Source organism: Ornithorhynchus anatinus, chromosome 5 (genome assembly GCF_004115215.2).
Source record: "Ornithorhynchus anatinus isolate Pmale09 chromosome 5, mOrnAna1.pri.v4, whole genome shotgun sequence".
Classification (NCBI taxonomy): domain Eukaryota; kingdom Metazoa; phylum Chordata; class Mammalia; order Monotremata; family Ornithorhynchidae; genus Ornithorhynchus; species Ornithorhynchus anatinus.
In genome coordinates this window covers 77,194,882-77,207,874 of record NC_041732.1, presented here as the reverse complement: position 1 = coordinate 77,207,874, position 12,993 = coordinate 77,194,882, and the positions used below count along the sequence as shown (strand labels likewise).

General features: G+C 49.7%; 1 protein-coding gene across 1 annotated transcript in view; it reads right to left on the bottom strand.

The window, feature by feature from the left end:
• VWA5B1 (von Willebrand factor A domain containing 5B1) overlaps positions 1 to 12,774 on the bottom strand; it is an 87,151-nt gene extending 74,377 nt beyond the window's left edge. The window contains exons 1-6 of the mRNA XM_029065748.2: positions 12,611 to 12,774; positions 10,431 to 10,592; positions 8,475 to 8,691; positions 7,211 to 7,356; positions 4,745 to 4,876; positions 1,075 to 1,199 (exon numbers count right to left, since the gene is read on the bottom strand). Of these exons, the coding sequence (XP_028921581.2) occupies positions 1,075 to 1,199; positions 4,745 to 4,876; positions 7,211 to 7,356; positions 8,475 to 8,691; positions 10,431 to 10,592; positions 12,611 to 12,749 (921 nt within the window). The 5' untranslated portion in view covers positions 12,750 to 12,774. The remainder of the gene's footprint in view (positions 1 to 1,074; positions 1,200 to 4,744; positions 4,877 to 7,210; positions 7,357 to 8,474; positions 8,692 to 10,430; positions 10,593 to 12,610) is intronic.
• Positions 12,775 to 12,993: the final 219 nt, after the last annotated feature.

Below are 12,993 nucleotides of genomic sequence, written 5' to 3'. Positions count from 1 at the left end.
GGGCACACTGCCCATGGAAGAACTAAATCGGTTCGGGGCATCAAGTGGCAAAGCTTATTGTGTTTGGCTTCAAGTAGGACACTGCATCTTTTTTCTCCCTCTCGCTAAACCAGACCAAGAGAACGTGCGTGGCCAGGCCTATTTAAGGTAGTATCATCATCATTCTTACAAAATAATAATAATAGTAATAATGATAATGGTATTTGTTAAACTATATATGTCAAGCCCAGTTCTAATCACTGGGGGAGATACAAGCTAATCAGGTTGGACTCAGTTCCTGTCCCACATGGGGCTCACAGTCTTAAAACCCATGTTGTGGATTAGGTAACTGAGGCCCAGAGAAGTGACTTGCCTTGTCCAAGGTCACACCGCGGACAAGTGGTGGAGTTGGGATTAAAATCCAAGTCCTTCTGACTCCCAGGCCTGCGCTCCCTCCTCTAGGCCATGCTCTTGCAGCATCTTGGAGAGGGAGATGAGGGAGACTGGAGAAGGGAACGATTACCCCGGTTACTAAATGGACATCCCAAGGCTCAGGAAGTGAGGGTAGATCTGAGGGATCCATAAACACCACCAGTTGAGGACACCATCGTGCTTTCTGCCTACCTGCTGCTCTCTGCTGCAATGCCCCGCCTTCTCCTCCCCTCCCTACTGGAAGAATAGTCAAAGGGGGAGCTGGAAAGGTGCCCACTGCCCAGCGGTCTTCAACCTGGCTAAGTAGGCGTTTTCCCACCCACCTAGGGTGAACGACAGAGAGGGGCAGCAGTGAGTGACAGAGGTGGGGACAGAACCCATCTAGGCCCCGGACCGCTCTTCCTCTGCCCTCAGTCTTGGCTCCTTAGTGCCGCTGTCCAGTTTTCCTGTCGCTCTTTTTCCCGAAGACCTTACCAGCCCTAGTCTCTAAGCTGTAAACACACCACGGGCAGAGAATGTGTCTGTTTATTGTTATGGTGTACTCTCCCAAGCTCTAGAAGAGTGCTCTGCACGCAGTAAGCGCTCAATTAATACGACTGACTGGCTGACCGACTGCCCTGTAGGTTGTGGTAGATGAAACCGAAGCGGCAATCCCCGTCTCACCTTTCTCTCCGCGCTGGCATCTTTCTTGGTCCCTTTAATGAAATCGCTTCTCCCCTTCAAGTGCTGCTCAAACTCTGCCGGGGTCATATCCCCCTGCTCCATCAAGACGTGAGGCATGTGGGGTTCTAAAAGGTCAGAGATCAAACGGTCAGAAGGTCAACCTGGAGATGTAGGAGTCGTGATGCGGGGGAAGGTTTTCGTAGCGGATAGGGCACGGGCCTGGAATCGGCAGGTAAGGGGTTCTATTCCTGGCTCTGTCACCTGTCTGTTGTCTGTCTTAGAGTAAGTCGCTTCCCTTTTCTGGCCTCAGTTACCTCATCTAGAAAATGGGGATTGAGACTGTGAGCCCCACCTGGGACAGGGACTGTGTCCAACCCGATTTGCTTGTATCCACCCCAGAGCTTACTTTCCAAGCGCTTAGTACAGTGCCCTGCACACAGTAAGCACTCAATAAATACGATCGAATAATGAATGAATACAGTGCCTGGCACATAGTAAATGCTTAACAAATACCACAGTTATTATTACTGTTTTGGAAAGGTGTGGGGTCATTTAGTTTTATAACTGGTCTGACTGCCCAAATACAGAACTTCCTGGGTCTGCTCTGAAATGTGGCCTGGGCCAGGCTAAATAAAGCTTTCACACCTAGGCCAGCAACTTGAGCCCACCAGCAGTGAGGCACAGGTTGAAAGGACAGGTATGAGAGGGAGTGAGCATGTAGTAGGTACCCACGTAACATGGGAGGGACACAAAATGGCCGCTGGAAGGGCATGGGAAGAAGTGTGGCCTAATGGAAAGAGCTCAGGCCTGGAAGTCAGAAGACCTGGCTTCTAATCCCAGATCCCCGGCTTGCCTGCTGTGTGACCTTCATCAAGCCACTTCACTCTCTAGGCCTCAGTGTCTTCATCTGTAAATAGGTATGAAATGTCTGTTTTCCATTCCTTCTTAGCCTAGGAGCCCCATGTGGGAAAGGGACGGTGTCCATTCTGACTACTTTGCATACACCCCAGTGCTTAGTTCAGTATTTGGCAAAACTAAGATTTTTCATTATTATTATTATTATTACATCTTGGGTCGATATGGCTGTGGTTGTCAATGAGACGTCAGAGGTGAGATTAGATTGTAAGCCCGTCAATGGGCAGGGACTGTCTCTATCTGTTGTCGATTTGTACATTCCAAGCGCTTAGTACAGTGCTCTGCACATAGTAAGCGCTCAATAAACACTATTGAATGAATGAATCTAGGGGCCAAGTTACAGTGAGAAAGGAGCAGTGAAAACAGAGATGTTATTGGAATTTGCCTAAAAGATGGGGTGTAGAGGATGGTCTCTTAGAGGCAACAACCAATGGTATTTATTGAGTGCTTACTGTGTGCACAATAATAATGATGGTATTTGTTAAGCACTTACTATGTGCCAGACACTGTTCTAAGCGCTTGGATAGATACAAGGTTATCAGGTTGTCCCACGTGGGGTTCACAGCCTTAATCCCCATTTTACAGATGAGGGAACTGAGGCACAGAGAAGTTAAGTGATTTGCCCAAAGTCACACAGCTGACAAGTGGCAGAGCCGGGATTAGAACCCATGACCTCTGACTCCCAAGCCTGTGCTCTTTCCAATAAGCCACGTTGGGAGCGAACAATATAGCAGAATATCAATCAGTAGTATTTATTGTGCAGAGCACTGTACTGAGTGCTTGGTCATACAGGGGACTTTACGGGCAGCACGATCCCTGCACTCATGGAGTTTACAGTCTAGGGAAGACTGCCCTTCCCTGATAACTAAAGCAGTTTCCCCCAGACTGGAGTTTAATGCATTGATAATTCAATCAATCAACTAACGGTATTCATTGAGTGCTTCCTGAGTGCGGAGCACTGTACTGAACACTTGGGAGAGTACAACAGAGTTGGTACACACATTCCCTGCCCTCAGTGAGCTCACAGTCTAGAGGGGGAGACACACATTTTTATGAATGTTATTAAGTGCTGTACGTCTGAGGGAGGGTTGATGAAGGGTGCAAATCAGGGTGACGCAGAAGGGAGTGGGAAAAGAAGAAACGAGGGCTTAGTCGGGGAAGGCCTTTTGGAGGAGATGTGCTTTTAATAAGGCTTTGAAGGTGGGGAGAGTGGTCATCTATAGGATATGAAGAGGGAAGGAGTTCCAGGCCAGAGGTAGGATGTGGGTGAGGCGTCAGGGGTGAGATAGATGAGATCGAGGTACAGTGAATCAGGTCGGCATTAGAGGAATGAGGTGTACGGACCGGGTTGTAGTAAGAGATCAGAAAGGTTAGATAGGAGGAGGCAAGCTGACTGAATACTTTAAAGCCAACAGTAAGGAGTTTCTGTTTGTTGCAGAGGTGGATGGGCAACTACTGGAGGTTACTGAGTGGGGAGACACGGAATGAACGGTTCTGTAGAAAAATTATCTGGGCAGCAGAGTGATTGGAGTGGGCAGTTCTAGGAGGCAGGGAGGTCAGCAGGGAGGCTGATACGGTAATCAAGGCAGGATAGGCTAAGTACTTGGAATAACATGGTAGCCGTTTCGATGGAGAGAGAAGGGTGGATTTTAGTGATGTTGTGAAAGTTGAACCGACAGAATTTAGGGATAGATTGAATATGTGGGTTGAATGAGAGAGACGAATCAAGGATAACACCATGGTTATGGGTTTGTGAGACAAGAAGGATGGTGGTGCTGTCTACAGTCTTGGGAAAATCAGGGAGATAACAGGGTTTGGGTGGGAAGATAAGGAGTTCTGTTTTGGACATGTTAAGTTTGAGGTGTCAGATCCGAGTCTTGAAGGCAGGAGGAAATGTGAGATTGCAGAGGGGTAGAGAGATCAGGGCTGGAGTTGTAGATTTAGGAATTGCTCGCAGAGAGGTGGAATTTGAAGCCACGGGAGCGACAGATAATTCCTCTCCCCAACTTCAAAACCTTATTGAAGGCACATCTCCTTCAAGAAGCCTTCCCTGACTAAGCCCTCCTCTTCTCTTCTCCCACTCCCTTCTGCCCTGCTTTTATTTGCTCCTTCATTTATGTTCCCTCCCATCCCCGCAGCACATATGTATATATCTGTAATTCATTTATTTACCTGTTTATTTATATTAATGCCTCTCTCCCCCTCTAGAATGTGAACTCACTGTGGGCAGGAATGTGTCTGTTGCTATATTGTACTCTCCCGAGCACTTAGTACAGTGCTTTGCACATAGTAAGCTCTATAAATATGATCGAGTGAATGAGTGAGTGAGCAAATGAGTTCTCCAAGGGAGTGGGAGTAAGTGGAAAATAGAAGGGGACCCAGAACTAAGCCTTGAGGGACCCCCACTGCTAGAGGATGGAAGGCAGAGGAGGAGCCTGTAAACTGCAAACAGAGTACCTAAGATGTACTCTCCTAAGCACTTAGTGCAGCGTTCGGCCCAGTAAGCACTCGACAAATACCACTGATGGATTGATTAACCTGGGTTCTAATCCCGGCTCCACAGCTTATCTGCTGTGTGGCCTTGGAAAAGTCACTTCACTTCTGTGCCTCAGTTCCCTCATCTGCAAAATGGGGATTCAATTCCTGTTCTCCCTCCTACTTAGTCTGTGAGCCCCAGGTTGTTACAGAGCTTAGTACAGTGCTTACGCATAGGAAGCACTTAAAAAATTCCGAGGAGATGGAGAAGCTGACTTACCACTGGGATGGATGAGAATCTCCACAGGACGATCAAAAGTGTGTCTGTTGGCCAGGGTGATCACGATGCTCTTGGCTGAATGGGCGGAAGGGTCAGCATCAGCACGGATCTCATGGGTGGGGCTCTCCACCCCTGAAGAGACAGGAAGATGATAAACGAGAAGCACGGGGTCACGTCTCGGCATAAGAGCTCAGGGAAATGAAGCTCAGGTGACGGTAATCACCCAGTGGATAGGGTCCGGGCTTGGGAGTCAGAAGGACCTGGGTTCTAATCCCAGCTCTGCCACTTGTTTGCCGTGCGACGTTAGGCCAGTCGCTTAACAGCCTCCGACTTTGGTTACCTCATATGTAAAGTGGGGGTTAAGACAGGGAGCCCGATGTGGACCACGGCATGTGTCCAACTGGATTAGCTGTATCTTCCCGGTGCTCAGTCCGGTGCCTGGCCCATAATAATAATAATGATTATGGTATTTGTTAAACGCTTATTATGTGCCAGGCGCTGGACTAAGCACTGGGGTGGATACAAACCCGTTAGGTTGGGCACAGTCGCTGTCTCACATGAGGCTCACAGTCTCGATCCCCATTTTACAGATGAGGTAGCTGAGGCACAGAGAAGTTAAGTGACTTGGCCAAGGTCACACAGGAGATAAGTGGCAGGGTCAGGATTGGAACCCATGACCTTCTGACTCCCAGGCCTGTGCTTTATCCACTATGCCGTGCACTTAACAAATACCTTTGAAAAAAAGAGTCAAGGGCCAAGGAGAGCCCCACGTTAGGACAGGGACGGTGTCCGACCTGCTTGGCTTGTATCTTCCCCAGTACTTAGAACAATGCTCGGCACATAGTAAGTGCTTAACAAGTACCATTTTGTTATTAGGAAGGAGAGAGATGCAGAAGAGAGGGAAGCAAACCTGTAGATAACAATAATAATAATGTTGGTCTTTGTTAAGCGCTTACTATGTGCAGAGCACTGTTCTAAGCGCTGGGGTAGACACAAGGGAATCAGGATGTCCCACGTGGGGCTCACGGTCTTCATCCCCATTTTACAGATGAGGTAACTGAGGCACAGAGAAGTTAAGTGACTTGCCCACAGTCACACAGTTGACAAGTGGCAGAGCCGGGATTCAAACCCATGACCTCTGACTCCAAAGCCCGTGCTCTTTCCACTGAGCCACTCTGCAATGTTGGTATTTATTAAGCTCTTAGTATGTGCAGAGCACTGTTCTAAGCGCTGGGGTATACGAGGTAATTAGGTTGTCCCACGTGAGGCTCACAAGCTTAATCCCCATTTTATAGACGAGGTAACTGAGGCCCAGAGAAGTGAAGTGACTTGCCCACAGTCACACAGCCGACAAGTGGCAGAGCAGGGATTCGAACCCATGACCTCTGACTCCCAATCCCCTGCTCTTTCCACAGAACCATGCTGCTTACCAGGGTTAGGGTGAGGGGAACAGATCAAAGTAATAGGGATCAAAGTTATCCCGCCACGGAAGACATTTGATCATTTGTCCGAGGCCTCTGAGAGCCTTGTAGATGTCCGGCCAAGTGCAGCGTTCCCTCGCTCATCCCAACACCGCCTGCTAACTGGCACCACGAATAGCAAAAAAACCAAACCCTGGCAGTCCCACCCACTAGGAGTTCCACCTATAGGTTTGGCATCACGGAAATTCGGCAGGTTCCATCTCCGTCGGATGCCACCCGCCACCCGCACCAGGCTGGTACCCAAGAGCCGAAGGTCAGCGGCCAAGGCATCAGCGAGAACGATGAGAATTCTCAGAAAGAATGAGAATAGGAACAGACTCAACTCCTGCTCTTATTTGCTGAGATACAGTGAGCCAATCTCTACCCTCCTGGCCACCGAGGCTACCACCAAGCCGTGGCACTACTGTTTTGGCCACCGGGCTGCAGTCATTCCAGCTGAATTTGGGACCTGTGTGTAAAAAAAAGAAATGTTTGCATGCCCATCTCCATGTGCTGCACCCCCGCTCACCTAGTCTTTCCGCATGGCCTAGCGGCCAGAGCACGGGCCGGGGAGTCGGAGGATATGGGTTCTAATCCCGGCTCTGCCACCTGTCTGCTCTTTGACTCTGGGCAAGACATTTAACTTTTCCGGGCCTCGGATACCTCATCTGTAAAATGGGGATTAAGGCTGAGCGCCCCACGTGGGGCAATCTGATTAACTTGTATCTCCTCCAGCACTTAGAACAGCGCTTGGCACGTAGCAAGCGCTTAACAAATATCGCTATTATTATTTCTATTATACACCGTGCCCCAGTGAGAACACGATCTCCAGGGTCCACAGAGCGAGAGCGGCGCTGTGCCAATCGCCATCGGTAGCATCGAATCCTCTGCCCTGGTTCTCGGTCCTGCCGACTGAGACTCATCCGTCGTCCTCGACGGAATCTCTCTTCTTTAGCGGTCCCCGGGAGGGAAAAATTGCCAGTTTAGACCAAACTGGGTCTCTCACCTGCAAGAAGACACGGTCCCCTGATCTCTAGCTGGAAGCTGAATTCGTACTCCATGGGGTTCACCACCTCGTTCTCCAGAAGCCGGGCCAGGCATAACCTGGAGCTCTGATCTGGAGTCTTGGGTCCACTGTAATTTCTGTCTCTGCTGATGAGGAGATACCAGACTGCTAGACCAGAGCCAGGGTGTGGCGTGAAAGTAAGGAGGGCACGAGAGAGACTCTAATTCCAGGCAGAGGGACCCAGGTCAAAGACATTCCCCCCTTTCTAAGCTTCATTGAAGGCGCAACTCCTCGCAGAGGCCTTCCCTGACTAAGCCCTCCTTTCCTCTTCTCCCAATCCCTTTTGCGTCACCCTGACTCGCTCCGGCAGACCCCAGAGAGAGGTCAAATAACTCCCCAGCAAGTAAATCTCCAGGACAACTTTAGAGGTTCGAGTCAGTGACAGTCCCTCTAGACTGTAAGCTCCCTGTGGGCAGGGATTATGTCGGTTATATTGTACTCTCCCAAACACTTAGTAAAGTGTTCTGCACGCAGTAAGCACTCAGTAAATATGACCGATTGACAGGGATCATGTCTGCCAACTCTACTGTGTTGTACTCTCCCAAGCTCTTACCTCAGTGCTTTACACACAGTAAGTGTCCAATAAATACCACGGATCGACCGATTGACGAGATGAACTCCCTGATCTGGGCCCTTCCTCCCTTCCCTTTCAGGCCGATTTTGGGCTGCCAAGGACTCTGGATTGTTCTGATGCCACCTGAGACCTCACTGGCTCAACCAAGATGAGCACTCTGGCCCCTTCCCTCTCCCGGCCAGCCCTATTTGAGCTCAGCAGTACTTAGTAAAGTGCTCTGCACACCGTAAGCACTTTATAGGCCCCTGCTCTATCCACTAGCTTTCTCGCTCCTCTTCCGCTATCCCCCAGCTCACACACTTCTCTCTTCTAGTATCATCCTCTAATACGTTTATTGTCCTATTTTACTTTCCCAATCGCTTAGTACAGGGCTCTGCACACAGTAAGCGCTTAATAAATACGACTGAATAGATAAATACTATGACCACCCTGAGAGGAGGTGGATCCATCCCACCCAGCAGAGAAATGGCACCCTCTCCTGCAGGGGGATGCCAAAAGCACTCTTGGCCCCGACGCCCGACCCTCGCATTCCTCCCACCTAGGGTCCTCCGGATTCCCGGGGACGAAGAGGACTCTCATCGCCCCAGCGGCTCACGCCACCACCCTCTCCGACGCCGCGGCGTCCTTTACCCTCGGAGCTGAGCGGAGAAGCCGGAGCTGTCGGTGCAGAACGGGGGGACGGGGGGGACGCACACGGCTGGGAGGACGACCTGGACCGCCCCGCTGGGCAGGGTCTGGAGCTCCGAGGAGGTGCTGATGCAGATGGTCACGCTCTCCAAGGGGGTGATGATGCCAAGGTTGGCCACGAACACGATCCGCTCCAGGTCCTCGTCCAGAACGATCCGGGCTGGTGGGAGGAAATCCCTCATGGATCAGATGCGCTCAGGGGCAGACCGAGAACGACCCCCGGGGTAACGCTGTGATTCCATCCCGGGGCTTGCTGCAAGCCTGTAAAAGCCCCTTCAAGCAACCTACACAGAAGCAGCAGCGAGACCTAGTGGATTGCCTACGGCTTGGGAGTCACAAGGACCCGGGTTCTAATCCCAGCTCTGCCACTCGTCTACTGTGTGGCCTTGAGCAAGTCACTTCATTTCTCCGTGCCTCAGTTTCCTCATCTGAAAATGGGGATTAAGAGCGGACGCCCACTGTGGGACAGGGACTGTGTCCAACTTGATATCCTTGTATCTTGTATAAACACTTGTATAACCTTGTGTGCAGAGCAGTGTGGTTTAGTGGCAAGAGCCCAGGCTTGGGAGTCAGAGAACGTGGGTTCTAATCCCAGCTCCCCCACTTGTCTGTTGTATGACCTTGGGCGAGCCACTTAACTTCTCTGTGCCCCAGTTACCTCATCTGTAAAATTGGGATTAAGACCGGGAGCCCCACGAGGGACAACCTGATTGTTCGTATCTGCCCCAGCGCTTAGAACAGTGCTTGGCACATAGTAAGTGCTTAACAAATACCATAATTATTATTATTATTATCTACCTCAGTGTACTTAGAACAGTGCTTGGCACATAGCAGAGTGCTTACCAAATACCACCGCCATTATTATTATTATGCTCTTTAGAAGAACTGCCCTGCCTCTCCGGCGTGTCTCACTGCCCCCCCCTCCATGGCCCACCTCTCTCACCCACCTCCCTGTCTTGTTTTCCATGGCCCACCTCCCTGACCGCCTCCAGCACCGACCCCCAAGCTGTTTCCATCCCCCTTCCCTCCACCACTCAACAACCCCCTAGCTCACATTCTACACTGCTGATAAAGGGATGGAGAAAGGAGGCCTAGGGTTAGGGATGGACTTCGAGATAGGACAAGGAATTCATGTTGGACCCGAGTGCTTCTCCCAAACATACTATTTTGGGAACTCCACTTCACTGAACCATTAGAACTCTGCATCATTCTCTTCCTGGGCCCTACCAGCCAAGTCCAGAAAACATAAAAAAAAAAAAATAAAGCTGTCTTGGCCCCTCAGGGAAGGAATGCTACATCTAAAGAGGTGGCAGGAGACCTGTGTCTTAGGGAACGTCTGAAAATCTCTGCCGCTGGAACCAGCTCCCCGGGCCCTTGTGAACTTTCAGAGTAGAGAATGGTGCTTTGATGTCTCGCCTGCCCAAAGCAAGACGGGCATCATTTTTCAATCATTTGGGAAGCAGCGTGGCTTAGTGGACAGAGCATGGGCCTGGAAGTCAGAAGGTCACGGATTCTAATTCCGGTTCCGCCACTTGACTGCTGTGTGACCTTGGGCAAGTCCTTTTACTTCTCTGTGCCTCGATTACCTCATTTGTAAAATGGGGATTGGAACTGTGAGCCCCACCTGGGACAGGGTCTACGTCCAACCAACTTGCTTGTATCTACTCCAGCGCTTACTAAAGCACCTGGCACATTGTAAGAGCTGAACAAATACCATAATTATTATTATTGTTATATCACCATCTTTCCAAACTATATCCCAGGCAGGAGGGGAGGGGCAGACCAGACCTCCTGACTTTGAAAGAACCTTTTCAGATCCTTTGCTTTAGGCCCCAGGAAACTCACTGGGCTGTCTCTGCCTCGACCGGTCCTAAGTCCTACTTGTTCCACCCTCCTTACCGGTCCCGTCAAGGGCACTGCCATCAGAGAGACTGCAGTGGTCAAAATAGCCGTCTTCAAGTTTGGCCTTGTCCTTGATCTGCACGGTGACAATCCGCTCCGAGATGACGGCCTCGAACCCGACCACGGTGGTGAATTCATCCAGCGGGTACACAAAGAGGCCTGTGAAGGGAAATACACAGGCATTGGTACAAGCCGCTCCCTTGGTGCCCATCTGCCCTCCGTTCCCAGGAATTTCCCGACCTGGTGACACTTCCCGACTGGAACCAGGTGACTTCCTGAGATTCTTTTCGGGACTAGGTTTCTGCAATTCCACCATTCCACGGAGCATGGAAATTAATCGATCAATACTATTTATTGAATGAATAATCTGTGTGGAGCACTGAACTAGGTGCTCGGGAGAGTATGGTAAAACAGAGTTGTTAGATATGTTCCCTGCCCACAGGGAGCTTATGGTCTAAAGTAGAGAAGCAGCATGGCCTAGTGGAAAGAGCACAGGCCTGGGAGTCAGAGGTCACTGGTTCTAATCCCAGGTCTGCCACATGTCTGCTGTGTGACCTAGGGCAAGTCACTTCACTGTTACCTCAGTTACCTCATCTGATAAATGGGGATCGAGACCGTGAGCCTTATGAGGGACAGGGACTGTGTCCAACCTGATTTCTAGACTGTGATCCCTTTGCTGGGTAGGGATTGTCACTATTCACTGCCCAATTGTACTTTCCAAGCGCTTAGTACAGTGCTCTGCACACAGTAAGCGCTCAATAAGTACAATTGAATGAATTTCCTTGTATCTACCCCAGTGCTTAGAACACTGCTTGGCACATAATGAGCACTTAGCAAATATCAGAATTATTATTTTTAATTATTATTAATGGGAAAAAGGGCATGGGTTTGCTCAGATGACTATCACCGTAAGCCCGGTGTGGCAGGGGTGGTCTCTCTTTATTGCTGAATTGTATTTTTTCGTTACCCTATTTATTTTGTTAATGAATTGTACATCGCCTTGATTCTATTTAGTTGCCATTGTTTTTATGAGATGTTCTTCCCCTTGACGCTGTTTAGTGCCATTGTTCTTGTCTGTCCGTCTCCCCCGATTAGACTGTAAGCCCGTCAAACGGCAGGGACTGTCTCTATCTGTTGCCGACTTGTTCATCCCAAGCGCTTAGTACAGTGCTCTGCACATAGTAAGCGCTCAATAAATACTATTGAATGAATTTTCCGGGACAACAGGAGAACCACTAGAAAGGTTGTGGACTGTGGCAGCGGGCAGGACGTTCTGGAGAAAGTATATCCATGGAGTCGCTACGAATTGGAAACGACTTGACGGCACTTAATAAAAATTCCTTTCCAAGTGCTTAGTACAGTGTTCTGCACACGGTAAGCACTCAATAAATATGATTGAATGACCACGCGAATGAATTAAAGAAGCCATGTTAGAATTATTCTTCCCCACATCTCTGATTGAAAAGGAATCCTAGGACCACCAGTATTTAGTTGTCTTTCCTATTCAAAGGAGCCAGTGAGGCTCACCTATGAGTGACTGAAAAGGTCCATGTACCATCCACGGGCCCATCCACATTTAGCACACAATAAAGTTGTCCTTTCTATTGCTTGCTTAGGATAGTGCTCTGCACCCAGTGAGCCCGAAATAAATATCACTGAGTGACTACTGTACTTAGCGCTTGGTGCTTTTGCCTATTTTACTTCATTACCTCTCTTCCCACACAAAGTTTTTACTCTAAGAGAGCCCCTCCCCTTTTGATAACACAAGTCCATCCTCAGCAAATGACTCCCAGTTTTCGTCTGGGATGCAGACCTCATTTTTACCATTTTTAAAATGCTTCCTCTGCTCTCCTTGCTCTCGATTCCCCAGTCCCAGCCCTCCATACGGAAGCTGTTCGGGTATCCTGCTGTCACTCATTGTCCTCGCATATCCCGCCCAGAGTATCTGTATTAAGCTAAGTATAGTTTTGATGCTAGAATATGAACTGTAGGAGAAAATTGAGAAAATACAGGATTTGTGATTTAGGACTCGACCATTTGATTCTGGATCCAGCCACGTGTCTATACAGCTGATCTCCAACTATCTCGTTTAGGAGAAGGTTTGGACCATCTAACCCTGAATGAGACCCACCTACATGAGACCGACTGCTATTCCCAGCCCCGCGACCAGCTCTTACCCTCGAAAGGATGAGTTTCCAGGTTGCCGTACGTCAGGGAGGCAGTCATGCCGAAGGCGTACCCGCTGACGCAGGATGTGACCTCGGAGGCCGTGAGTGGGAGGGAGGCACCGCTGCTCCGGTTAACCAGACCAGGCATCTTCCCGCTCGGCTCGGACTCTGGAACCTGGCGGAGACAGGAAGGACCTTGGGAGAAGCTGGGACGATGCCCCAGTACAAACCCTGACAAATTCTACCCCAACATTCATTCATTTATTCAATCGTATTTATTGAGCGCTTACTGTGTGCCAAGCACTGTACTGAGCACTAGGGTAGGTAGAAGATGATCAGGTTTTCCCATGTGGGGCTCACAGTCTTCACCCCCATTTTACAGATGAGGTAAC